The sequence below is a fragment of the Heterocephalus glaber genome, unplaced genomic scaffold, assembly GCF_053883595.1.
Source record: "Heterocephalus glaber isolate CG9 unplaced genomic scaffold, H.glaber_assembly_v1.0 deba00000071, whole genome shotgun sequence".
NCBI lineage: Eukaryota > Metazoa > Chordata > Mammalia > Rodentia > Bathyergidae > Heterocephalus > Heterocephalus glaber.
The window spans coordinates 5,548,921-5,574,830 of NW_028258137.1; the positions used below are offsets into that span (position 1 = coordinate 5,548,921).

The 25,910-nt window shown below is 53.0% G+C and overlaps 1 protein-coding gene and 1 long non-coding RNA gene across 2 annotated transcripts; one reads left to right on the forward strand and one right to left on the reverse strand.

The window, feature by feature from the left end:
• Positions 1–6,071: 6,071 nt before the first annotated feature.
• LOC110348750 (uncharacterized) lies at positions 6,072–25,236 on the forward strand. The gene is made up of 6 exons (XM_087189988.1): positions 6,072–6,174; positions 6,217–6,531; positions 11,019–11,088; positions 19,059–19,137; positions 20,319–20,417; positions 21,429–25,236. The coding sequence occupies exons 1-6, from the start codon at positions 6,072–6,074 to the stop codon at positions 21,636–21,638; spliced, it is 876 nt and encodes a 291-aa protein (XP_087046114.1). The 3' UTR covers positions 21,639–25,236.
• On the reverse strand, positions 12,538–14,493 carry LOC147830588 (uncharacterized). The gene is made up of 2 exons (XR_015448313.1): positions 14,030–14,493; positions 12,538–13,082 (listed from the first exon to the last, which is right to left on the reverse strand). It is a non-coding gene; the product is annotated as an uncharacterized LOC147830588 (long non-coding RNA).
• Positions 25,237–25,910: the final 674 nt, after the last annotated feature.

Sequence of the window (25,910 nt, forward strand, 5' to 3'; positions counted from 1 at the left end):
ACTGCATATACTTTTGTGCATGCATGCATATACATACTGGCCAGTGTATTTACATTTTTCTGGTACCATTTTAAAGGATTTGGTGACATCTCCACACACATCCTAAGAACAAGACCATTCCCCTGTGTGACCTCACCACCACCATTATCAAACCTCAAAAGTTTTTCATAATCCAGTGTCACTGAATACATAGTCCCAACTCAGATTTCCCCAATTACCAAAGAAACATGACACCAAGTGATCTTTTCCCATTTAGAATCCACTTGAGGTTCGTGTAATGCATTTATTATGAAGCAAAATTACTTTAAATGCATCTTATGTCACCACCACAAAGAGGAAACAACATCAGCAGGTGGGAGTGTAAGTAAATATGAAAAAATATAATGTTTAAAATAAAATTACTCAGCCTCACTTTGTCTCAAGACTATCTTGGGCCTGAGCAGAACTGGGAGGTGTTGACCCGACCCAAGCAAGTCCCTGTCCTGGTCTGCATGCCCCAGAGAACCCAGCAGCTAATGCTGCCAGGAGGTTCAGTGCCAAAACTCAACTGGCAGCTGAAGCAGAACTGAATATTGCTGCTTATAATCTTGTTAAACTTAATGTAAATATTCATCCATCTCACTGCAAAAATATTAAATATTTGATTAGGGGTTCCATGCCCATAGGTGCTGGATGATTCAAGACCCCTTTCAACCAGGAAAAGTTCCTCTAGCTGGGAACAGGACTAGGTCCTCTAAAAAGGGTCTGCTCACAAGCACCTGCATCCACAGACACCAGAGCAAACTGAGACAGAAGTCGGCCATGGTTGGGTGCTGACTGCCCCAAAGGCCTGGATGTTGAAGGCTTGGTCCCCAGGGTGGTGCTGTCGGGAGGAGGTGAGACCTTCAGGAAGTGCCTGCCTAGGGGAGGTCCAAAGGCCACTGAGGGTGTGCCCATGAGGGAACAGTGGGCTCCGGCCCCTTCCTCCTCTTGCTCCCTGGCTCATGGTGTAAGTGGTTTTGCTCCACCACGATGTAGGCTCCAAACAAAGGGGTCCATCAGTCACAGTCTAAAACCTCCAACACTGCAAGCCACAATGAAAATCTTCCCTGCGTAAGTTAATCGTCTCAGGTATTTTGTTATAGTGACAGAACGCTGACAACACCTGAGCACCAATTTCACCATGTGTTAACAACAGCCCTTCAGCACTTGAACACCTGGTGGAGTCAGCTACCCAGGCAGGATGTGGGAATGGAGGCCTGGGGGAGCCACTTAATGGCTTCCCGCCATGAGGGAAACAAAGTTCACACATTCACAGTCTCAGTGTGACACCTCCCCCCAGCTGAAGGAATGTCTGTAATGAGCACACTAAAAATAATGATCTTAGGTACTCCACACTCACCATCTACCAGGCGAAGTGCTGAGCACTCAGAAAAGTCATCCCAATTAGATGTCACAACAGCACTGGTAATTAACAGAGAGAGAGAGGGATCCCAGAACCCATTCTGCTAGGCACTACCAGGAGCACTTAAGAGGCCACTGTTACTCCACAGAGGCAATAGAGAGCCTCCTGCCAGCCCTTGGCAATGACTGTGGCTAAGATGGAGCACAGGGCTCTAGTGTTTGGGGAAGTGGCAGTGACTGTCTGTTGAACCCCGGCTGTGCGTTTGTCTGTCCAACTCTGGTTACTCTCCCTTAATGGCAAACCACCCAGAAATCAGCTGACTGAGCTCGAGGTAACAAAAGCGTGGTCTCTGATGGCCTGCACAACATCATCAAACTTGATCTTGGTGGTCCATGTCCAGCCATGGTAGATGATGGGCTTCTTGTCAGGGCCGTCCCAGCAGTCCACTAGAGAAAACAGCAGCCTCAGCCCCGCCACGCTGGCCATGGGGCAAGACAATAAATAAACAAGCCCACAGCTGCCCACCAGGGCCTCAGCAGAAGCAGAGATGGGCTTGTATTGTGCCATCGGGACCTGAAGTTGGCACAGAAAGGCACTGACTTGGTTTCTTTTCTCGTTACTGTGACCAAATGCCTGACACTCACTAGTTAAAGGAAGAAATTTGGAAGTTATTTGGCTCACAGTCTGTAGAGGTTTCAGTCCTCAGTTGACTGGCTCCAAGGCAGGGCGGCATGGCAGAGGGTGTCATGGAGAAGAAACAGCTCATGGTGTGGAGTGCAGAAGGCAGAAGGCAGCAAGCAGCAGCAGCAGAAGCAGCAAATAGCAACCCTGCCTTTCCTCTGTCCTTTTATGTTCCAACCGGGCTACACGCTTTTTGGTTGGTCCCACTCAGAACTATGCTATTCTAATCAGTGGACGAATTTAGTATCTCACACCTTAATTCATCATCACACTCTTAATCCACATTCACACCCTAGATCCAGCCACCTCCAAAAGCCCCACCTATGAGTACATGAGGCTTTGGGGGGACATCTAGACACAAGCCATACCAGGCACCCAACAACCACAGGTGGGATATATTACACTGTGAATGCTGTCCACCAAACTGCCATAAAATACTTGTGTTTCTGCACTTGCCTCCACCCATTGCCCCCTCTATAAGTGTCAGGTTCCTTAAGCATCTCCGAGGTTGGGCAGAATCCACCATCTTAAGACACAAACTCTTGAAAGAATGGACGTGGTGAGGAAGAGAGAACCGTGAAATCAATTTGCCCCTGAAAGAGTCTACCTGTCCAGATCCCTGAGGACGCATGCGCAAGGGCCTTCCCCCAGGCCTGCCTGTGAGGACACTGGGAGAGCACCACCCACAGCCTGCTCACCAAGGACTCATCCTCCCTGCCCTATAAGGCAGGCTAAATATCGGAACCTGAGTGCACCGTCCTTCCTCCCCTCCAGTCTACCCTCTTTCTTGCAATCACTGTAATCACCTACACAGTCAACTTGAGTGTGGTGCTCCCTGGTTGAACACAGTCACAATGGGGCCATGCTTTGCATGTCTCACTGCCAGGTGACTTGAACCACCAGTGGAACATGCACTACTGTACCACTTCCACCACGAGCAGTACAAGCTGCCTGATGTGACAGTCATGCACATACCATCACTGGTTCAAGCCCATAGGAATATGTTAAAAGCTGACAGTGGCTCCTCATTGCCCTGTGACATATAAGCTCCCACCCAAGCTGGCTATGCAGCCAACTCTTTTTTTGTGCTGCCCTCCAGCCTTATAGACACCCCCCTTGGCTGCCCCTACCCCAGGACCTTTGCACCATTGCTCCTCTCTCTGAAACTCTCCTCCCTCTCCACTTCACGCCATTCTCCTGCCACCAGCTCCTCCTATCAGACACCCAGTAGAGCCTTGTTCACTGCTACACCCCCAGCAGACACATCATAAGCCTCAGTTCCACAGCTACTTGCATTGCTTTGCTGTGGCCCCTGTGAGATGCCCACCTCTGAAGGAGCAGGCAGGCTGACTTTCTTTTTAGGGCCACAGACAAGGGACTTTTATTCCACCACTTCCTGGGAGAGGAGGCTATGTCCCCACCCCCTCCAGAAGCTTCTGTGTCCCCCAGTGTGGAGGAAGTGGTTCACACTGCACCCTTCACGACAGGCCTTGCCAGGCACCACCGTGGGGCACCAGCTGCATCACCCTTGATGCCACCCAACCCACCCCAGGCTCTCGGTAGAACTCACGTGTTGTGGGACGAAGAGATCCAGTAATGGGACAAGGGGTTGTTCATGTCCTGCATGTCCACCACATCGTGCTTCCCATCCCAGATGCTGTTTTCTCGGGAAAACAGGTACATGAGGAACTGCAAGAGTCACAGATGGGACTGTGGTGGTGATGGCAGCGACGTCTGCTCCAAGCCACATGGGAGAGGGCAGCATGAGAAACCCAGAGGTGGCCACCTGACCTCGGTGACCCAGGATTTCAGGGTGGCTCAGACCACCATAGGCCTCAATGACACATGTTTCAGGGACCTGGACAATCCTTTCCTTTCCTAATGTTTATCCCAAAATATCTGATTCTGCAAGGTATCCGCTTCCTGTACAGCAGTTTTAGTCATAACACTAACATTGGCATTTGTGGATCCACCACCCGATGGAAGAAACCGAGCATCACCCAGGGCACAGCATCAAAGGGCTGGAAGTTTCCCACCCCAACTTCGAGCCCCTTTGCACAAAAATGAGGGCTGGGGATTTAGCTCAGTGGTGCCGCCACCTGCCTCGCAAGCTCAAGGTCCCGAGTTCAATCCCCGGTACCAAAAACAAAAAAAAGAGAAGCCGGAGTGACCTGGGGCCAAGTATTGCTGACTGGGCACAATCTCCTGGGGCGGGGGTCCCCACTTCTCTCCATCCCGCTGCCTACCCAAGGTCCAGTGCAGACATTTCCCCCACCCTTGGGCACCCAGGAACCTGCATTTTCTGTGTAAAGGCTCCACTCTCCATGGTGGCAGACGCCCTCTAGTGGCCAAATCTAGAACCCCAGAAACGTGGAAAAAAGAGGAGAAAGGGCCCAGCTGGGAAAAGCCAAGACCTGGAAAAAGCACCCCTGATGGAGTTGGTCAAGGGGCTCTGACAGCAACGCCCTCCAAGGGAGGAGCCAGAAATAAACCTCGGAAGACACAGGCTTCAGAGAGCCCAGCACTCACCTCGTCCACAAACAAGAAGGGCTCAGCGGTCTCCCTCATGGTGTAGTCAATAAACTTTGTCATCTGCTCCCGGACTTTGTTTACATCCTGAGCCCAAAGCTCCTGCAAATGACAAAGAGAACAAGAAATCACCAAAAAGAGAACAGACCCAATTCCTCATCTCTCAGGGTCCATCCAGCTGCAATCAAAGAACAAACCATCAGCCAGTTCTGAATTCAGTGGCCAACAAGTGTCACATACAAAGGCCTCATCCTGGACATGGCCTGTGCAGGTGTCAGCAAATGTTTCCTGCAGAGGACCAGAGAGTGAGTATCTCAAGGAACCTGTGCAACCACACATCCCTGCAGGGCGGAGCCAAGGCTGCCACAGCCAAGACATGGGCTGAGTTCCAATAAAACTTTATTTACGAACACAAGTGGCCGCACTGGGCTGTGGCTATGGTTTACCAACTCCTACCCTACACCAGCTCATGACATCTGTATGAAGCACTAGGGAGGACAGTGGTTACGCCGGCCTGTCAGGGTCACTTGCTTGGCCTCTATTCTCACCAAGGGCGCCCCTGTCAAGTTACATGACTTCTTTGGGCCTCCTCAGCCTTGAAACAGGACTAAAAGCATTTACTGCACAAGGCCTCTGCAGGGGGCTATGTGAAATAAGCCCATGTGCTTAACTCAGAGCCTGGTACACACACAGCTCTCAAATTATTATAGACAGCTAAGTTAGGTAGAAATATTCTAGGCAGTCAGACAGGGCTGGGCCCTCCAAGGAGTCAGTGCAGAGGATGAGAACACATCACAACTGTGGCTGCAGCTGCATCTGTCAAAGGCAAGGCCTCAAGATAAAGCCAGAATGACAAGCATTCATACCTCCCCAGGGGATAAGATAATCAGAATCACCTGGTCCAATAAAGTCTAGACACACATCAGTTACCTGGGTGGGTGACCAGGACCTGGTGTTCTTATTCTTGCTAAAAATGTCTTTGCTCTCTCCGTGTACACTTGCTACATGTCCTGCTTCCCCAGTGGATCAACATTACCTGAACAGCTAAATCTTATTGGTTGATCATAGTTTTGACCCACATTGTGCCCACCTCGTGATTTTGCTATAGAACTTCCTTTGAGAAGTGAGCTTGTTGGCAACCGACTTTCAGATCCCCTCCCGCCCTCAGAAGCTATCTCTTTCAATGAATTTTTCCTACTCTTCACCTCAATTGTTCCTTAGAAGTCATTCTTCAATTTGGGGGAACACGAACTCGGGGTATCTGACACCTAGCCGGTCGGGAGTTACATATTATTTCCCCTGTATCACTCCCATCTCATCCGCCCAGAGTGCTGCGATCACAGGCGTGGGCCACCGTGCTGGGTCGAAGGGCAGCCACTCAATCAAAGTGCACACACGTTTTCTTAAAGTTTTCCTTTTAACCACATAGAGCCAGAGTGCTTTCTAGAAAAGTACTAATCTGCAGAATGGTGCTGCGATGGCCGTTCCCAGGAGCACCCGCCACCCCAAAGGGCACAGAGACGCTCGCTCAGGGGCTGCCCTGGGCTTTTCTGGGCCCCCTGACCTGGCTGCCCAGTTTGGTGGGCTGCGATTCTCTCTGGAATAAAGTTCCTCACCACGAGGTGGCGCCAAACCCGCACCTCAGGCCCGCCTGCAGGCGGCGCGCTCCTTTCCTGAACAAGGCTGCTCCTTTCCGGGAACCGCAGCCTGCGCGCGACGCCCACCCAGGGCCGCAGAGAGGTCAGCCCTGTCATCTAAGCGCCTGCGCTGGCCTCGGGTTCACTCGGGACCCACGCAGGGACGCGGGCGCCTCACTCAGCGCGAGGGCGCACGGGAGGCAGCGCACGCACGGTGCCAGCGGCTCCGAGCCTGGCCGGGCCCTGCGCGCATCGAGGCCGGTCACGGGTGGGTGCACAGGAGCGTGTGCGGGTGGACAGGTGAGGCCCCACCCGGGGGACTGCGCGTCACAGACTGAAGGGGGCCAGCCTGGGTTTCCTTAGGGTTCCCCAGCAAAGGAAGGGAGCGGGGAGACAGGCGGGCGCAGTCAGACTGCGACATCGGATTCCCACATCGGGAGGCTGACGATCCCTGCCTGTCCACTTTCGTGTGTGCGTGAAATGTCCGGCAACACAGTTTCTTTTTTAAAGTAAATCAACTTAATTTTGCTGCAAACTAAAAGTTCTTAAAATATAAAGCCTTTTTTTTCTAGGTTGCCCGGCCTGGGCTCAAACTTGCAGTGCCCCTGCCTCAGCCTCATGGAGTGCTGGAATTATAGGCATGTACCACCACACCTGGCTTAGTCTTTTGAGACAAAAATGTAATAAATGAGACACCAATGATATAAAGAAGAATTTTAAATACAAGAGAGTCTCTACATACGCACAGTCGCGCACTGCAGTCTTCTCCAATCCCCGCAGTTCTGAGAGATGGGGGCTCTCGTCACATTTCACAGGAGGAAACCAGGCTCAGAAAGGTTAAGCTACCTGCCCAAGGCCACACAGCAGGTAAAAGGCTGCCCGGTTTCCATTGGTGCAACACTGCTCCTCATCTGGGACCCCTCACTGCCAGAGTCTCTTTCCTGTCTTGCCACCAGGCACAGACGTGAACTCGAGCCAGCAGACTGACTGCATCCCAGCTCCAGGTTCCCAACTGAGTGACCCTGGAGTCATATTCCACATCTGCCCCAGCCTCAGCTCCCTCACCTGTACAATGGGGCCATATCATGCTGTTATGTGATTGATTGAAATCTCAGGTGCAAAGCCCACAGAGAGAACGAGGAAATGAGAGGAGGTCAGCAACAATCATAGGCGGTCAGGGCTGTTGTAAGGCCTGTAAGATGGGAGTAAGACAGGCTGGCTCAAAGCTGTTCTCGAGGGTGCCGATCAGTGCAAAAAGAGCCATTTCCAGGATGGAGCTAAGGAAGAGAGCAGACAAATGATGGCCATATCATCAGGGAGGCCAGCAGCTGCTTACCCCCTCGCCAGTGCCCTCTCTGAGTTTCACTGCATCCTGCAAAAGAGAAATGTAGCCAGGCGCGATGGCACAGGCCTTTAATCCCAGCAGGGGCTGTCACGTCAGTAATGGTTGGCAGCTATGGCTGAGCCCCACAGCCCTTAATGCCCAGCAAGTCCCTTGTGCTTCCTCCCTCTCCGTCTCCCCCATGCTGTATAAACCTCCCTATTTATATTTGGACCTTCTGAGAGTAAGTAGCAGACCTGGGGGGCCCCAAGGACAAGTCTCCTCTGCCAGGCTTCCCGGGTCTGTGGCATGTGAGCGCTCCGGTGTGGCCAGAGTGGGCACTGGGGGACTCTTGTCCCCTGTGGGAGGAAGGTGGATATCAGCCTGTCTGCATCAGGGAGTGGGTGGGCCATTGGTGCCTTTTCTGCATGGGTTCAAGGTTGCTGGGACGCTGGGATGAGGCACAGGAGGAATTAAGGGGGTTCATGCACCCTTGGGCAGGAGGGAATTTGCGTGACACAAGGGACACAGTCACTTTTGGAACTTGGTTATGTCTGGCCTGAGGCAGTATCCAGCGTGCACACACCTCTGTCCCCTGTGGCATCGCTGGGAGCAGGAATGTTTCAGAGCTCCCAGCCTGGGACAGGCACCCAGTCATTTACTTTGGAAAAGCCTTGCCACCATTGCTGCTCAGCTGTCCACTGATGACGGGGTCAGCTGCACAGGCATCACCACCTCGAACAGTAATGTCCCCGCTGGTCCCAGAAACCCTGGTCATCTGTATGTGGCCACAAAACAAGAGAGAAGATATCAGCTACGGCAGAAGTGTGACTCATCAGCATCACAGCAGAGAAGAAGTGCCGGCCACCAAGAGGGGACACAGCTCAGTGCTGGGGAGATGACCACATAGACACCACCACACCCTGGCCACCCGCTCCCCAAGTCTCCTGTGCTGCCGTGGGGTGGGGCTGAGGGAAGAGATGGGGTCAGGGACAAACAGCAGCAGGAACTGTGCGACAGGAAACATGAAATTGCCAGCAGTTGACCACATCTCGCCTATGAAAGGGACAGTTTTATACGGTTCCTCCTAATATGTGCATATCTATGTCCTAAAGGAGAAAATTTAGAATCCTTGTGATGCCTTTAAGAGGTACAGATTTCAGCCCTTTTCGGGGTGAGAAGCTGAGGCCCGGACAGGGTGTGCAGTGCGTGAAGATTCACACTCCAGTCCCTCTGTCCTTGGCAGTAAGGACACCCGAGTCTCTCTGAACAGACTCAAGGCACCATTTGCTCCCTGCATGAGCATATTTTGCAGTGACATTTGCTGAAGAGTGTGCTATATTCATCCTTTAGGAAAGTAGGTCCCAAACATCTTGGTCTCAGGGCCCTTTACCCTCAAAACAATGCTGAGCCCTCTGCATAGTTTTCCCCTGTGAGGGTTACGGCTACGGAGATTTACCATATTAGAAACTAATGCCAAGACTTACAGTAACAGCATAAACTCATTAAATGTTAAATAGAAGTAATATTTGTCTTTAATCGTATTTTACAAAACCAAAGATGGCATCGTATTACATTTTTGTGCAATTCCTTTAGTCCATGAATGAAGAGAGTCCCACTCTCTACTGTGCCAGCCCAGCTGTGACATCATTGATCACGTAGCCCCGGGAAAATCCCACTGTGCACCACGGGAAAAGGAGTGTGAAAGATGTCAATCATTCCCTAGCATTGTTTTGGAAAAGTTTGGCCCCGTCAAGTCTGAAAGGACTTTCTCTCCTCACTGTGTTGCAGATGGGCGATTCCTACGACACAAGTTTTATAAAGAATGCCCAGGTGAGAGAAGAAGCCCTTCTTTCTTTGCAGAGGGCATGAAAAAGAACAGTGTGCATTTCATTTCTTAGGTGAAGAGGAAGAAAAAAATAAAACCCCAGAGCTGAGACATAGAGGAAAATGGGAGCTAAGAGTGAGAAGTAGAGCAGAAGCCCTATCGTCGCTTCCCGGCCTTTGGCTGAGGCCAAGTGTGGAGTAGAAGCCCTATCATCTCATAGCAGGCAGGACAGGCATGCGCCAGGAGGTCCCACATTGCAAACATGGCCTCATGCTGGATCTCAGAACCCGCCCCTGGACATCCTCATGTCCTTCCTGCCTTCATTAGGGAACCAGAAATGATGGCTAGCACCATGCTTCCTTCATCCAGTTAATCATTCATCCTATTGGTTATCCACACATTCATCCATCCACACATTCATCCATCCGTGCATTTACCTATCTAGCCATCCATATACCACTTATCCACTCATGCGTCATCTAATCATCTATCCATGTATCTATGCATGCATGTATTCATCTCTTAGTTACTTTTCTCATTACTGAGACAAAATAACTGACACCTAAAGTTAAAGGAGAAAAAGTTTATTTTGACTCACAGTTTGTAGAAGTTTCAGTCCATGGTCAGCTGGATCCAAGGCCAGGTGGCATGGCGGAGGGGTATTGCAGAGGAGAAACTGATCATGGCAGGCAGAAGTCAGCAAAGCAGCAAAGCAGCAAGCAGCAACAACAGCCTCTCTCTGTCCCTCATATTCTATCCAGGCTATGTGGCCTTAGGGTGGGTAGCAGTCACACCCACTGTGGGCCTTCTCATTATCCACATCCAGAACTCTGCCAAACCAGTCAGTGGACTAATTTAGTAATCACACACTCTAGATCCAGCCACCTCCCAAAACTCCCACCTGACAGCATGAGGCTTTGGGGGGACATCTAGACACGAGCCATAACAGCATCCATCCATCCATTCTCCACCCTTTTTTCTATCCAGCCTTCCATCTGTCCCACATGTCCTTGTCCAGAATTTATAGGGCCAGGGATACAGCTCAGCAGCACAGTGCCTGCCTGGCAAGTACAAGGTCCTGAGTTCAATTCCCAGTACCAAAAAAAAAGAATTTACAGCATGAGTTTACCAAGCATTGCTGGTCATTCTGTGCTGGAGGTCAAGCCTATGTACATAGACATGAAACACCCAGCACCTGCCCCCAGCCAACTAACACCAGCTAGGAAATTCAGGCACTACTGACTCCTAGGTGGTTATTTAAGAGGTCCTGATGTCACATCCTGGGTACCAGAGGGACAACGTGGGCCCTGCTGTCCAGGAAGGCTTCCTAAGGAGGGGACCTGAAAGCTCAGCCCAAGGAAAGGGAATGGAGGGCAGGCGGGCATGGTGAGAAGCCTCTGGCTGGGAGCAGTGTGGCCATCCTTGCAGCTGGCATGTGACAAGGAAGGGGCATGGCCGTAGGTGAGGCCAGCATGCACCTGGGCCCTGCTGAGGCGAGGGCCTGCAGAGGGGACTGACGGATGCATCCCGGGGTGGGGGCCCAGGCCTAGCTCAACAGGCCTCACTCGTGCCTCCCCTGGCAGGCTTCTGAGCTGGGCTAGACACGCCTGCCCTGACGGCATCTTGCTCTTGTTGCAGATGGTGACTCCAAGTATGGGGCAGATCCAGGAAGGAACAACAGGGGCCCTTCCAATGGGGCATCAGGCAGGTAAGGGGGGGCGCTGGGAGGGGTGGACGTGGGCAGTCGGGGTCCTAGGAGCTTTCGTCACCTGTCAGCAGCAGGAGGGAGAGAGGAGCGTTTTCCTGGCAGGCAGAATCTTGTAGCTTCCCAGGGACCAGAGAACTCCACTGCCACTGCATCCCTGTGCCCCCAGGGACCTAAGCCCGAGGCCACACTAGGGGCTGACTCTCCGTTCCAGGCCTCAGCATTTGCATCTCCGATGTCCCTAAGTCTTCTCTGTCTCCCCCACTTCTGCCAAACGGTGCCATCAGGGGCCACTGGCAGGTCCCAGGTCCCAGGCACCCTGCTCCTAGGCAGCAGTTTCTGGGTGTCTACTTTGTCCCAGGCATTGTTTGAGGGGAAGGCGGTGAAGGAATCTGGCTAAGTCCCTTCCTGGCAGATCATGGAGCGACAGACTGTCACAAGTGTCCAGGAGGAAGTGCCAGGCGATGAGGGGCAGAACTCCATGGGGGGCAGGGAAGGTCCTGTGAGGAGGTGACACGGAGCCAAGGACTGAGGACGAGAAGGTGCTGCCAGGGAAGATGGGCTGGGGATCGGCGCCTGGGCAGAGGGAGCAGGAGGAGCAGAGGTCTCGAGGGGGACAAGCTGAGCTCTGGGGAACTGAAGGGAGGCCCCACAGGGCCATGAGGTTGCAGACGTGCAGGAGGCTGACCCCAGGAGCCAGGCAGGTGCAGGCTCTGGCTGCGGGTGTGAGTAAGCCACAGCAGGGGCTGTGTGCGCACAGGGCCATGAGGTCACAGCATCCAGGTCTCCACCTGTCACCTGTCACCCGAGACCCCACCCAGGCGGTGTGAAAGCCTGGGCTCCAGGGGCACAGGAAAGCCTGCAGACACACGCAGCCCCGGGGACTGGGAAGGGAAGCAGCACCTGTCAGCTTCCAGAGTACCAGTGTGGGCCCTCCAGGCAGATCCCCAGCGGTGGGATGGACACCAGCAAGTCTCTTCCTGGAGGCCTGAGCTGTCCCTGGCTGGTATCGGCCCCCACCGGGCCTGTGAGCTTTCACCAGGGAGCTCTGGCTGAGGAGCAGCCGGAGGCCTCCAGTCCCAGCGGAGAGCGTGGTGGGGGTGGGCGTTGGGGCAGCCAGGCCTGGCTTTCGGGTCCTGTTCCCTCGCTGTGTGACCTGAAGAAAGTGACTCTCAGCCTCAGTTTCCTTGTCTACAGAGTGGGAATGAGGGTGAGGGATGGGTCAGGAACTGAGCCAGAGAATACTTGAGATTTTTCAGGAGCTGAATATGGTGGTACACACCAGGAGGCCAAGGCAAGATTGCAGGTTCAAACCCAGCCTGGGCAATTTAGCAGTTTAGCAGCAAGACCCTGTCTTTAAAATGTAAAGGCTGGGAATGTAGCTCAGTGACAATTCAGTCCCAGGTCCACCCCCATCCCCACCCCCAGTAAACAAAAGCAGCAAAGAATGAGTTTCTCTGGGAGTCAAGAATTTAATCCTCACAAAAGCTGGCATTTTCCTGGTGCTTCTGGCCAGGCCATGGACGTAGCAGATGCGACAGACTTGTGACCAACTCCACCTCCTGCCCCATGGCAGCTCATATTCCTGCCTCCCTTGCTTGCTTTCCAGCCCATGACCCTGTTTCTGCATCGGAGTTCAGCATCTTGGCGTATTTTGCACATTACTTCCGGGTCTGCTCTGGGAGGCAGTGCCTGTTCCAGATGTTCTCAGAATACATTTGCCCATCATTGAATGGCATTGAGCTTACATGTGTGAGTCACAGTTTTAACCACTCGATGGCCTTAAACTGCATGTGCTGAAGCCTAAACGTAAGCCAGGGATGAGGTTGGGGGCTCATGACAAAATGAGGCTTGGTCTCCAGCATTTCTATCTTGGTCCCTGATTGATCCTGGGGGCGGAGGCCGATGGGTACTGTCAGGATCAGTGTTGACTCAGCTCTGCTCTTGGAGCCCTGGACATGTGGGCCACAAGCCTCCCCAGTGTAACTTGGGCCTCTCTGCAAGAGACCACAGGAGGGGCTGCTGGACACCACTTATTAGGAAGAGTCCTGGGGAAAGAGGCAGGGAAGGGAAGTGGGAGAGGATGAAGGGACAGTCAGGCGAGGGTGAGGAGCCCCGGGTGTCCGTGGGCAGCTGTGGAGCAGCTCTGGGGCGCTGGAGGCAGGCCGATCCCATGGGCCAGCTTTGGGGCACGAAGCCTGGGTGGCCACACAGAAGGCCCAGGCTTGGTTCAGTGATCTGCTGTCAATGTGGCAAAACTCAGGAATCCTGGTACAAGGGATTCAATTGTCCACCTTGCATTGATGTGGGTCGCCCGGACTCAGCCACTTTGGGGTTAGGCAAGGGAGCCAGAATATTTACAACAGAGATAAAGGTGCCCAGGAGCTGGCAGGTGCCCTGCCTACCAAGGACAATGCCATCCTACCAAGGAGGACGACCCAAAGGGACTGAGCCAAGCCCCGGGGTGTCTGTTACAGGATCCAAGTCTGAATACTCTCAACAAAACCCTACACACGTAAGGCCGGGGATTTCACTCAGTGGTTCCACCCCCTGCCTCACATGCGCAAGGACCCGAGTTTGATCCCTGGTACCAAAAAAAAAAAAAGAAAAACAAAAACCATACACACATAGGACCGAGGGGGTTGGCTCAGTGGCACCACTGCCTGCCTCATAAGCACAAGGTCCTGAGTTGAATCCGCAGTACAAAAAACAAAACAAAACAAAAAACAAAAATGCATACACATACTCAGAGGCTCTGGGTTGGTTGAATTCAACCAGTGACCTGTCCCCTCAAACCAGCCCAGGCACTGGGGCTAATCTGGCAGAACGCGACATTTTACACCTCAAAATGGGCTACTTCCAGACACCTGTCTCCGTATTTTAAAACAAGCACCTGTCCGGGGTCCCCAGTTCCTCCCACCCACCCGCCATACGATGTGTCCACCTGTCCCCTAGAGATGAACGGAGTCCCAGGTGAGAGCGTTGGACAGCCAGGGTGGGGGAGACTCGAAGATCTTGCACTGCACTCCGGGCCCGGGAGGGAGGCTGCGGGGCACCCGGCTTCTCTGTCGTCCCCAGCCCTGAGCAGGGGCCCTTCAAGCCCCCTCCATGCCATCTCTGCGAGCTTGCCAGTCCTCGGCCTCCCTGCAGAACACCTGCAGGATGGGAAGGTGGGAGAGGCCCTGAGCCTCCTGCCACAGGGATCCAGTGGGGAAGAGGACAGAGGGGGGCCAAGGACTCCCAGCCCCCTCAGCGGTCACTGACTGCCCCTTCCCCGGGCAACCGTGGTGGGAAGACGGCGGCTCCCGGTTCTAGACTGAGAAGGGACGGAGGGAGGGCTGGCGGGACCATCACGCTCCCACGCGGGCCTCCAGCGCACCAGCAAAGCAGGTGCCGGATCGCGGACCGCCGTACCGGAAATTCCACCGCGCCCTCCGGAAGTGACGCCGTGCCCGGCCGCCCCGCCCCGCGAGCGTTGTTTCCTCCGCGCGCTGGCAAGCTCTGGTGTCCGGCTTGGCGTCCTGCCTCGCGCCACTGGCAGGGACAAGAAGCAGCACTGCGGCGGTCCCCGGATGGAGAAGGTGGCAAGGCGCTCGCGGAAGGAGGAGATGGCCTGGGCGCGCGACAGAGAGGAAGTCGGAGTCCGACAGGTTACGCAGAGTCACGCAGCCCTGACGTCGTGTGGAGTGGAGTCTGACCAGATGTCCCCAGCCTGCAGTTCGGGGGCACATTCCTCCGCCTGCTCTCTTCCTGCCACTCATGTCTCCGTTCCTTATCTGTCAGATAACGGGATCGGATTTTCGTGGGCAGGCCTGGGTGCCAAGAGGTGGTTGGAGGGGAGGTGAAGCCAGATGGGCTTGTCTAACCGGAAGGCCCTTCGGGAGCCCGGGGGTCTGTCACGAGATCACCCTGAGGAGTGGTTGCATCGGCACCGGCACACAGACTGCCTTTCAACTCAAGTGCTGAACCCTTTTTCCGTGTGTCAGGTTCTATGCATTTCAGACTCAGCAGAGCAAGTTAGGATTTGCAGACGTGACCAGAGCTCAGTCTGCTCAGATTGACACAGAGGGAGAGCTGAGCGGGCTTTTGCCTCCGTGACAGGTTTAAGAGTCTCACCCGGGGCTGCTTGTGTGTCCCTAGGAAGACCTGGAAGCCCTCTGAAGGACCCTAGTTAGCAAGACAGACTCCGTATAGCTGCTGGACGACACACCTGCCTGCCCTTTAGATGAACTCAAAAGGAGGAAGCTTAGAAACCTCCTCCCCTTAGAGAGTCTCTTAGAAACAACAGTTAATCAACTATTGTTTTACAAATGTTCTAACCACAGGACGTTCCGCTTCTGTACCTTTTGCTTGCTTTGCTAGTTCTATCCCATAGTGGGGCCTAGAAACTGCGGGCCTCAAAGGTGTATAAAATATGTTAATCTCTCCCCAGTCGGGGCTCCAGTCCGATGCTCGCCTCGGTCCCGGCCGGTAATAAACTCCTGTGTGGATTTAATATCGGTCTCTGGTTGGTTCTTTCTCACTGGGTGCAACACCCTTATTGCCCATTTCCAGACACTGGATGCTAGAAAGGGGAAGATCACAGAGACGCCCTGCTCCCCGCCGTCTGCACGGTAAGCAAGCTGACTTCTTTGTCCTGCGATTCTGACCATTTCCTTTCCCCTTCTCAATTGGAAAGCTGCTTTCTTTCCATCAGCACCATGTTTTCCTAAATGACCCAGCCCTGGGGACATTTTGTCCACTGACACCTGCTGTGTGGTCCCTTGCCCCGAAGAACTGGGCTATGGCTGTCTGCTGTGCTGCCCTGCAGTGGCAGGAGGTGTGGTTTCCCCTGAGGATCTGCCTGGGTCTGAAAGCTCTCTGGCCAGCAGCACCTTATGGATAAAAGTATACCCCAATAAGCTTTCCTTTGGATCTGGGGCTATTTTAACAATGTACATCACAGGTGGAAAACTGAAAAGTCACCATAGCATTGTGCTGTGTTTGCTCCTAATGCTTCTAAATCCTCAGGTGAAAAGTCGGTTAAACATAAACTTCGATGGGCCTTGTGCCACACAGCTGTAATCCCGGCACTCTGGGACGCTCAGGCAGCAGGATGACAAATTTGAGCCCTGCCTGGGCAACTTAGCAAGACCCTGTTGCAAAATGAAAAGGAGCTGTGGTGTAGCTCCTGTGAAGGCCCTGGGTTCCATCCCCAGTACATGCGTTACACACAGACATACATCAATTTGTGTGTGAGCCACTTTCAGTGAATGTATGAGTTACGGAAAATATCCCAAGGTCTTAAAGGATTTCAAACTCCCGTGGAACACACAAAGGTAACATGCTTTGGTCTCCACGTGGCTTCTTCCCCAGGTTCTGGGTTCTAATTATTAGCTAATTTGGGTCAGGGTCTTGTAACTCTTCTATTTGCTGGTCACAGAGAAGAGGCACGCTGAGTGCTGCACACTAGGAACCTGGGAAAGGCCCAGTGCCCTCATAAACAGGTATGGTGCCATTCAGGGTAGGGAATAGCGTAAGCTTTACCGGCATCCGGGCCGGATTTGTGTAGCTGTGGAATCGTTTGCTTCATTTCCTTCAGAATAAAGTTAAGCTTCTAGGCCGCATCTCTCAGTGCGGCTGTCACAGCCTGTGATGCAGGCCTTCAGGGAGGCCTCCCTGTTGTGCTCCCTTTGCGTCAGTGAGGTGCAGGTGACAGTGTGGATCCCTCTGATCCCATGGGTGGGCTTTAGTCGTCACCTGCACCCAGCTGAGGGAGGCACGCAGTGTTGAGCCCCGGAGCAGAATGTGTGAGGTTGGAGCAGCCCCAGGGTGGGAGGCCTTTCTCATCTTCCTTTAATAAATTCTGCTGGGAACTGGGTTTCGTTTTTCCCTGTAGTTGGCATGTTATAATTGGGTGAAACATGATTTGCGCATGGCAGGTAGACATTTGTGTCAGACTTGTTGAAGCAAACCTGAGATCCTAAGGCTTCACGTATGCACCAGCACTCCTGAGGGAAGCCGCTGAGTGTGGAGTGTTGTTAGTTTTTGGTGATGTGTCAGAACCTTTTCCAAAGGTTCATTGCTTCAAAAGTCAGGTTTAGTGTCGGGCTGCGGTTCAATATGTGGGTGGCTCCCTGGGTCAGGGTATAGTGTTGCTGTTTGCAGGCAGCCATTACTGACCAAGAGAGATGGAATGAGACCTCGCTGGGTACCTTAGTAACTTCTGACCTCCCTCCCTCCTCTGGGCGTGGTAGGTAAAAACCCTTGAGGCCCGGGGATTTAGCTCAGTGGTTCCGGCGCCTGCCTCGCAAGTGCAAGGTCCCAAGTTCGATCCCCGGCACAAAAAAAGAAAAAAAGTGAACATTAATTATCAGTTCTTTTTGGGCCAGGGATTTAGCTCAGTGGTTTTGCCGCCTGCTGCACAAGTGCAAGGACCTGAGTTCAATCCCCAGTACCAAAAAAAAAAAACAAACCAAAAACCCTTGAATTACAAGTTCTTGAGGATGCAGATCCTGAGCATTGGCCCAGGTGTGTCTAAGGGTACCTGAGGACTGGGCACGCGGTTCCTTCGTGCTTCTCGCTGCCTGCACCTCCATGCATGCCTGGGTAAGGTGTGCTTGGCGCCATAGGCCTGGTATAGATTCTTCCGATGTGATGCTGTCTAGTTTTCCACAGAAAATTAAAAGCGGAGTACCAGAGGAACTTGGGAAACTATAAAAAAGCATTTGTATTCTGGTTACATATGTAAAACTTGAGATTTGCCGTTTACACCATTTTTGACTTAAACTCAGTGGGTTATTGATATTCACAGTGCTGTGCAGCCATCAGCGCTGTCCAGTTCCAAAACCTCGTCTTCGCCCCACAGCAGCCCTGTCCCCATGAAGCAGTCACTGCTCGCTCCCCTGCTGCCAGCTCCAGTCCGATTTCCCCTGCTGTGGACTTCCTGTTCCGGGTGTTCCACAAAGGTGGGGCCGCGCCGTGTTTGTGTGTGGGGATCGCTGCTTCCGCCTGTCTGTTTCCCAGGTCATCCGTGTTGCAGCAGGGATCTGAGCCTGCTTCCTTCCTGGGGCTGGATGATCCATGTAGTGGATCCACTCCCATCGGGGCTTGGGCGGCTTTCCCTTTATTGGCCGCTGTGAATCCTGCTGCGGTGAGCGTTGCTGGATGGGCATCTGTTTGTGTCTGGACCCAGGAGGAGAACCACAGACGCGTGGTGATTCTGGATTGAGCCATCTGAGCGGCTCCCGAGCTGTTTTCCATGGCCGCTGCACTCTTTCGTACTGGCTTTTACTGCTAAATTTCTCAGCCTATAGAATGTTCCGGTGCACAGTAAATCCCCAAGAGAAAATTGAGGCTTCAGATTGCCCCAGCTTACTTGACCGTGAAACCTGTTTATCCGTTGAGAAGCTGTCTTGGGAGGAGTGGTGTGGACACGCTGTGCACAGCCCTGCAGAGGATTCTGAGCGCAGGGCCCTTTCCAGTGTGGGCCTCGTAGTCCCCGCATCTTTTCCAGCTTTCTACTGAGATAGTCAGAGTGTGCGTGTTTTGACTTTTGTCCTGAGTGGGAAGTAAATGAAGTCAGTAACGTTTTCTAGATGGAGGGCTCCTGGCACACTGTTGAAGTACTTCCCAGGCAGGACCTTGGAGAACAGTTCTGACTGTGAAGTGAGCGACCAGACACCGAAAGCAGGATGGGGCTGGAGACTGGGCACGGAAGTCAGGGCTAGGCTCCTTCCCACGGTGATGTCAGCGGCTGGCTCTGAGTGCAGCAGCCAGACCAGGGCTCTCCCTGGAGCACGAGCCTGGCATCGGGCTGGCGACCAGCAGGTCGGGTCCAGGGTGGTGCCTGTGCTTCCGTCCTGAGGCCCAGGCCCTCTCTCTCGGGGTCTAGGGAAGGCCAGGCTCTGGTGACAGCCGCGCAGGTGGGAGGGGCCTGGTTCCTGCTGGGGCCTGCTGGGACTGTGCTCATCCGCTGTTCCTATCTCTTACAGGTTGAATGCCTCCCTCTCTGCACATCCTGAGAAAGATGAGTTAATCCTTTTCGGAGGTGAATATTTCAATGGCCAAAAAGTAAAGTATATATTTTTTTCTCTTCCTCCCAACTTCCCAGGTGTCATTTGGAGTAAAGTTAGGTCACAGTATAAATGGCCGTTGGTCCTTTCCCTCCCCTCTCCTGTGTCCCACCTCGTGAGCCTCAAGCCCGATGTAGGGCATCTGCGTGTCCCCAGGACCCCTTGAGGGCTGAGTGACTGTGTTTCCCTGGTTCTGCAGGGTCCTTGTCCTCTGGGACTCAGCTGTCCCTGCAGTCACTCCTGGCCGCACGTGTTGGAGGTGGACCTATGCCCTTCTCCTGCTCATGTGACTTTCACAGTCACAGTTCACAGTGTGCAAAGTCTTGCCGTGCTGGGGAGCCACCCCAGGGCCTTGCAGGTGCTAGGCAAGTGCTCTGCCACTGAGCCACGCCTCCGGTCCTCAGAGTTAATTGGAATACAGCAGCTGCTGGTGAACGGGGCCCAAGGTTATTTCAGCAGACCAGAAAGCCCAGTGTTTCAGACTCATGTAGGGAGCAGTTAAAACGTGATCTCAGGTCCCTCGAGCCTCGAGGAGCTCCGAGTCTGACTTGCCTCCCCCAGCCTCCTCTGGGCATTTGCATGCGTTTCTAGACCCCAGGCTCAAAGCAGTGAGGAGGCTGAGTGAGCAGGCAGGCTCTGGGTGCCTTAGAGGTCAGTGGGCGGGGCCCGGAGGCCTTTTTCTTTATACCATGGTCCCTGACTTGAGGAAGGTTCTGCTTACAAGTCCTTGACCTTACGACAGTGGGAAAGGGTCCCTACGTGACCATGCTGGTGTTTACCTTCAGAACAGTGTTCAGTACGTGTCGTGAGAGATCACACTTTGTTATGAGAGGCCGCACTGGATGGTTTTGCCCAGCTGTAGGCTGATGCCAGTGTTCCAGGCACATTTGAGGCCAGCCTGGCTAAGCTATGAGGTTTGGGAGGTTAGGTGCATTAAATGCACTTTCAGCTCACGATATGCTCTTTGGGACTTGGTCCCAAGGCACGTTGACGAGCATCTGTCTTGTCACACCAGAGGACCTTGGGACTTTTGCACTGTCAGCCTGCATTGGTCGGATGCACACTGCTCTAGGAGAGAAGCTTCCCAGCCAGTTCTAGTGACTGCCAGAATCCTCGCCATTTCCTGTCACTTGCCTAGCAAGTCGTTCATGACACTGAAGGTCCTTTTTCTTCCTGCAGACTTTTCTATGTGACGAGTGCTCCCTCTGCACTATGAGAAAGGACACCTGGACAGAAGGTGACATCTCTGGCCCATGGTGGAGGTGCTGTGCTCACCAGGTGACATCAGCACTGACCCTCAGCCTTCCTTCCCCTTCCCACGTATGGGTCTGGTGGCCCTGGTAGTCTCTGAGTGACAGGCAGCCTCCTGCAAAGAGCCTGGGCCTCAGAACTGTCCTGGCTCTGCTGTGCTGTTGTTGTTATTGTTTTGAGACAGGGTCTCTCTATGTAGTTCAGGCTGGCGTTGGACTCACTGTGTACCCCAGGCTAGACCCAAACTCAAAGTGATCCTCCTGCCTCAGCCTCCCGAGTAATGGAATATAGGCATATGCCACCATGCCCAGCTGGCTCTGCATTTTGTAACCTAAGCTACTTTCATTTCTGTCTCTTCACCTGCTATAACTTAGGGAGGTGCAGGACAGGGGACTTTTGCCTCAGAACTAGTGAGACTCTTCTGTCCTTCACTTGATCTTAGCCAGAGGCCGAGAAGTGATCTCCTCCTGTCCTTCTCCACTTGCATTAGGTGAAAGTTTGCCCACAGCATCTCTTGTATATTTGGTAGTTGCTCAGTTTTTCTCACCCTGTGTTAAAACGTGGGAGTTTAGGGCCAGGGATTTAGCTCAGTGGTTCCACTGCCTGCCTCCCAAGCACAAGGTCCCAAGTTCAATCCCCGGTACCAAAAACAAAAAAGCAAACAAAAAACCCCAAAAACTTAGGAGTCTAGATAACAGAAAGACTTTCTGAAAGAACCCAAAACTGTGAGAGGGAGGACACGAGCAGTTTGTGGGTGACAGGACACATGTGCAGAATCATCCTTTTGATGATGGGAGGTTTGCGGGCACTTTGGTGCTGTCATTGAGTGAGTGCTGTTCAGATCCGAGATGCTGGGGCCTGAGCTGGGAATGGTGCAGACAGAGACAGAGAAACTGTCACCTCAGCATCCCCAGAGCTCTCAGACAGGGAAACCAGCAAGTGACAGGCAGTGACCATGGGCTCCTTGGACAGGGGAGCTGTTGCTGGGTGGGACTGCATCAGTGTTTGTGTTGATTCTCCGGCTGGCTTCTCCCGCAGTTGCAACCCCTGTCTGAAGTTTGTAATGACTGTGACCTCTCAGAATATCATCACCTCCTGGGCTCCAGGTTGGCTGAAGGCCACTCACACTGCTCAGGTCTGAGGATGAAGGTGACCTCATCAGTGTCCCCTGACTGTGTTCCCGTCAGCTGCAGAAATGAGGAGGCAAGTTCAGTAAGATTTACAAGCTCATCATTTCGACGATCATGATGTCCTCCAATCCCTCTGGTAGTCCTTCCAGTTCTACTAGTTTCTCCCTCATAAAGGTAAAGGTAAATTAAATACTATGTTCGTATTGAAAACATAGGTGTGTGACTATGTGACCAAAATCCTAATTATCTGATGCTCAAATGGTGGAGAAGCAGTAAGTTTCATTTCACTAAAACGAACACAAACTAATACCTATGCTGTGCCTGTCTTGCCGCCCGCTCCATCCACATCAGGTAGAAAAGCTCTCCTGGGCTCCAGAGCTTGGGTCTGCAGTAGCTCAGCTCAGGCAGTGCGTTTGTGGCCCTGTGCTTAAAGCGCTGTGCCGGTTACACGGAGGACACAGAGGCGTCCACGGCAGCTCTTACTGAGAGGAACTTTGCGTCACCAAGGGTCACTAAAAACTGTCATTACCTTAGGTGATGACATCCGTCACAGACACTGCTGAGCCTACCCTGGAGAAGGAAGAGGACAGTGACGGGGCACAGCCCTGGGCTCTCTGTCTCCTGAAGATTTAGGATGAAAGGACCCTGGGGAATCTCTCCACAGTGTCTCACAGGGGAGGGCTCACACACACTTGGCACGGGTCGCATCTGTGGTTTCCTTTCACTGGCGATGTTTACATAATAACTGAAACAGGAGAAGCCACGCAGACATGGGACACAGAGCCTGAGCACTGTGAGGTTGGGTACTGAATCTCCTGCAATGTCAATATCTTGATCAGGAAGGGAAGTAGGCAGAATTCAGTGCAGGACAGGGGTCATGGTCCTGTAGTATTCAAGGTTTTTAAACTTTTAATCAGGTTGACCCTTGCAGAAAGCTCCTGTGGTGCTAGAATAAAATTGTTCAATGGCCCCTGTGTATTGTACTGTTTAGTGAGGCTAAAACTACAGCAACAAAAAGCCACCCATCAGAGAGAAGGAGCTTGAGTTAGCTCCTTATATGAAATTTAATGTAGGTGTTATGAAAAGCCAACAGTTATGTCAGGGAGAGAAAGGAAGCCAACATAAAAATGGAATGCAGCAAGGATGATATTGACAAAGGACATAAACAGTTTTCAGCTTTTGTAATCGATCCACTTGGTGTTACATACTGGTCTGTGTTCTGTACATTTCAGTGATTTAGAAATAATGGGTGAACAGAAGAACATCATGATAGGGTTATATTCTTACATTTCCATGGGTTTGCAGTTTTCACTTCAGTAAGAAACATAATGATAAAGAAATGGTGAGATGACTCCAGCCCTGTGGAAGATATAATCTGCGGGAAAACAATTTGTGTTTTGATGATGTTGTCTGTACAGAAGAATGAACGCTGGGAAATATGCTCAGGGTTTTTGGGAAAGGGTGCACATCAGGGTGCCTTTGCAAAGAGACCAGGGGCCTTGTTTATCAGCACAGCCCGGGCAGCTGGAAGGCAGGGGCTCCTTGGCGCTCCGTGACATCTCCACCTTCCAATTCTATGCTGCAACTGTCGGCCACTGCCAGGCACACTGGGCCATGACTGCCTTACGCGTGTCTGAGTCTGAGCCGCAGGCAGTACCTTCTGCTCTGAACTCGGATTCTGCACACCTGTTTTCACTGTGAAATTCTCAAGTGTGTTGGGTGTCGGTCACCTTGTTCTCAGCCGTGAGTTCATCCGTGTACTCACTGTCCTCCCTCAGTCCTGATCCAACTTGTTTGATTTCCTTTGATTTGAAGCCACCTTGTGTTTGGGTTTCTTCTCCACGAGGCTCAGTTCTGCCCCCTCTGCCGCAGAGGCCGTAAGCATGACAGTAACTCCCAGCCCCTCCTGTCATCGAGGGGCTAAAATGACCTACTTTGACATCAACCCGGAGTTGAACTTCCAGCTGGAAGAGAGCCAACAGCAACTGCGAGACAAGCGAACCAAACTTCCGTATAACTGAAGCTACTCTCTGTGTCCTGGCCACCGAGCTGCGGAAACACAGTAAGTTCTGTAGGTTCACAGTCACCAGAGTGACGAAGGAACACGTTTTCTCTCTGAGAAGTGAAAAGCCCCAAACCGTGATTCTTCTCCTTCCTCAAAATACCGTACTGTAGCCTTAGAAAGGTAGAAGTTTGTATTTTCCCCTCCATTTGGTGAAGACGGAGAACAGGTTCAGAGCATTCACCCATTTCTCCTAGATATGGTGAGGTGTGGGCTGAGACTAGGGCTGACATCCCAGTCACTGGTTCCCGGTGCAGGCATGGAATAGTCTGGTTTTCTCAAGGGAAGGTCAGGACATTTTGACTGGGATCCTCTGGGTCTCTAGGGCACAGCACCCTGCTGGTTATGCTGAGGAAAGCTGGGGACAGTGCTCATGACAATTTGAAAGGAGCTCGGGGATTCTGCTCCTAACTGAATGTGCAGCTGCCATCCTTGTCACCATGGAGTCCAGGAACTGCCATGAGAAGAGGGAGACCGGCTTCTTGGGGCACAGGCTCTTCTGAGGGGTCCAGGCGAGCCGGCCACTGTGATTCAGTGGAGGCCGAGTTGGGATAACAGACTGTAGCAGCAAGAGTGGGTGGACTCGGGAGGGGCTGGGCAGCAGGTCCAGGTGGACCTCGGGGGCCTGAGTCAGACGTGAGGCTGCAGGAGAGGCGGTGTGGAGGAGGCCAGCTGTGGCCCGGCCCGGTCCCGAGCAGGGCGCCACCCTCCCTCGCTGGGCCCCATAGCAGAGCGATCAGCCTGTGCAGGAGAGGGGCTGTGGTGACCAAGGAGTCAGGGACGGCACCTGGGCCAGCGCCACCACCAGAGGGACCGTCACCCGCTCTGAGCCCGAAGTCCTAACACTGACCCAGTGTTCCTTCCAGCAATCCATTGGCAGGGGTTTGGTCAGTTGAGAGGGGCTCAAAATGAGAAAAAGCGAGCCCTGTGAAGGAGTCTCCAGATGAGCTTTGGGAAGGGGCCAACTGCATTTCACTCATGTCGTCCATAGAGTCAGATTGAATCGCAGGAAAAGATGTTGAGGGTGACCGTGACCGAAGAGAAAGCCGTCCTCAGGCCCTGTGGAGGACATGTGTGGAGCGCAGGTGCCGGGCCCGTCCCTGGGCTCTAATCCTGGAGTCTCCTCCTGGTGCCCTCAGGCTCCTCCTGTTCTGTGGTCTCCACCAGTCCGGCCGTCACTGGGTCGCAGTGAGCTCTGAGTTAGTTGCAGTGACACTCTTACAGCAGCACCTGGCACAGGTGCCCACTCACGGTGGGCCTTGCTGTTCCACCTGAGCACCAGCTTTACAGTGTTGGGTGTTTACTGTCGGCTCCTCACTCTGTCTTGCCGCACATTGAATACACATTGCCAGGGAAGATTTTTTTCTTTAGTCTTTGAGAACCATGTTCCTCACAGGAATCCCATCCCACGGGAACGTTCAGCTCTACTCCAAGAACACCTGGCACCGCTTCATGCCCAGCTAAGGGTGTGAGTTCAGAGGCTGCAGGCCTGGCCATTCCGATGGTCCTGGATGCCCATTGAGACTTGGGGATGTGAGTTCTGACTCTGTCACACCGGCAGAGTCATTTGTCACTGTACTCGCCTGGCAGCTTGTCTCTAATGGAGACCATCAGACATACCTGTTTAAGAGACTAGGAAATCAAAATGTGGAAATGCTGGCAGAGAGCCTGGTCCTGAGCTGTCCTTGTCCCTGCGATGGGCGTGGCCTGCTCCTCTGCAGGCGGTGCCCACAGCTGCATGTCCAGCTGTCCGCTGAGGCAGGCTCATCTTTGTTTTCTCAGAAAGTACAAAGTTCAAGGATGTCATCGATTCCGTGCTCGGCGAGAGGCTGCAGCCCAAGGAGCAGGAGTTGGTGGAGAAGCTTTCACTGCCGGGCAGCTCAGGGAAGGGGGTACATGCAAGGCAGGCAGGTGGGAAGGTGCGTGCATCCCCGAAAGGGCAGCTTGGGTGTCAGAGCCAAGAGCTGGCATGGGCCAGGGAGGGCAGAAGCCACCTGGCAGGCACAGCCCCCAGGGTCACTCATAAAAAATTGGGAAGAATGCCATTTGCTGAGGTCCCAGCCTTTGCTGTGATGCTGTCCCTCCCTCATCCCTCTTCCTCCTGTCCCTCCTGCGTGGTGAAGGTGCGTCCTTTCCTGTGTCTCCCTGAGCCTGCAGAGCTCTGGGTCCTTCACTGTCTCCAGCTACCCCAGCTGTCTTGAGACTCATGTCTGTGTCAGGTGTGTGTCCCAGCTCTGTGCAGCGCAGAGTCTCTCTTTACACAGAAATGTCTGTAGTCAAAGAGGAAGTCTCAGGGCATCTTTAGAAAGGTGAGTTTAGGAGACACTG

Excerpts from the sequence above, each read along its gene's own strand:
- LOC110348750 (XM_087189988.1), top strand. The coding sequence starts at position 6,072 with ATGGCCGTTCCCAGGAGCACCCGCCACCCCAAAGGGCACAGAGACGCT. Across the intron at positions 6,175-6,216 it reads TGACCTGGCTGCCCAGTTTG|GTGGCGCCAAACCCGCACCT; the intron begins GTGGGCTGCGAT and ends CCTCACCACGAG. Across the intron at positions 20,418-21,428 it reads GGAGGTGCTGTGCTCACCAG|TTGCAACCCCTGTCTGAAGT; the intron begins GTGACATCAGCA and ends CTTCTCCCGCAG.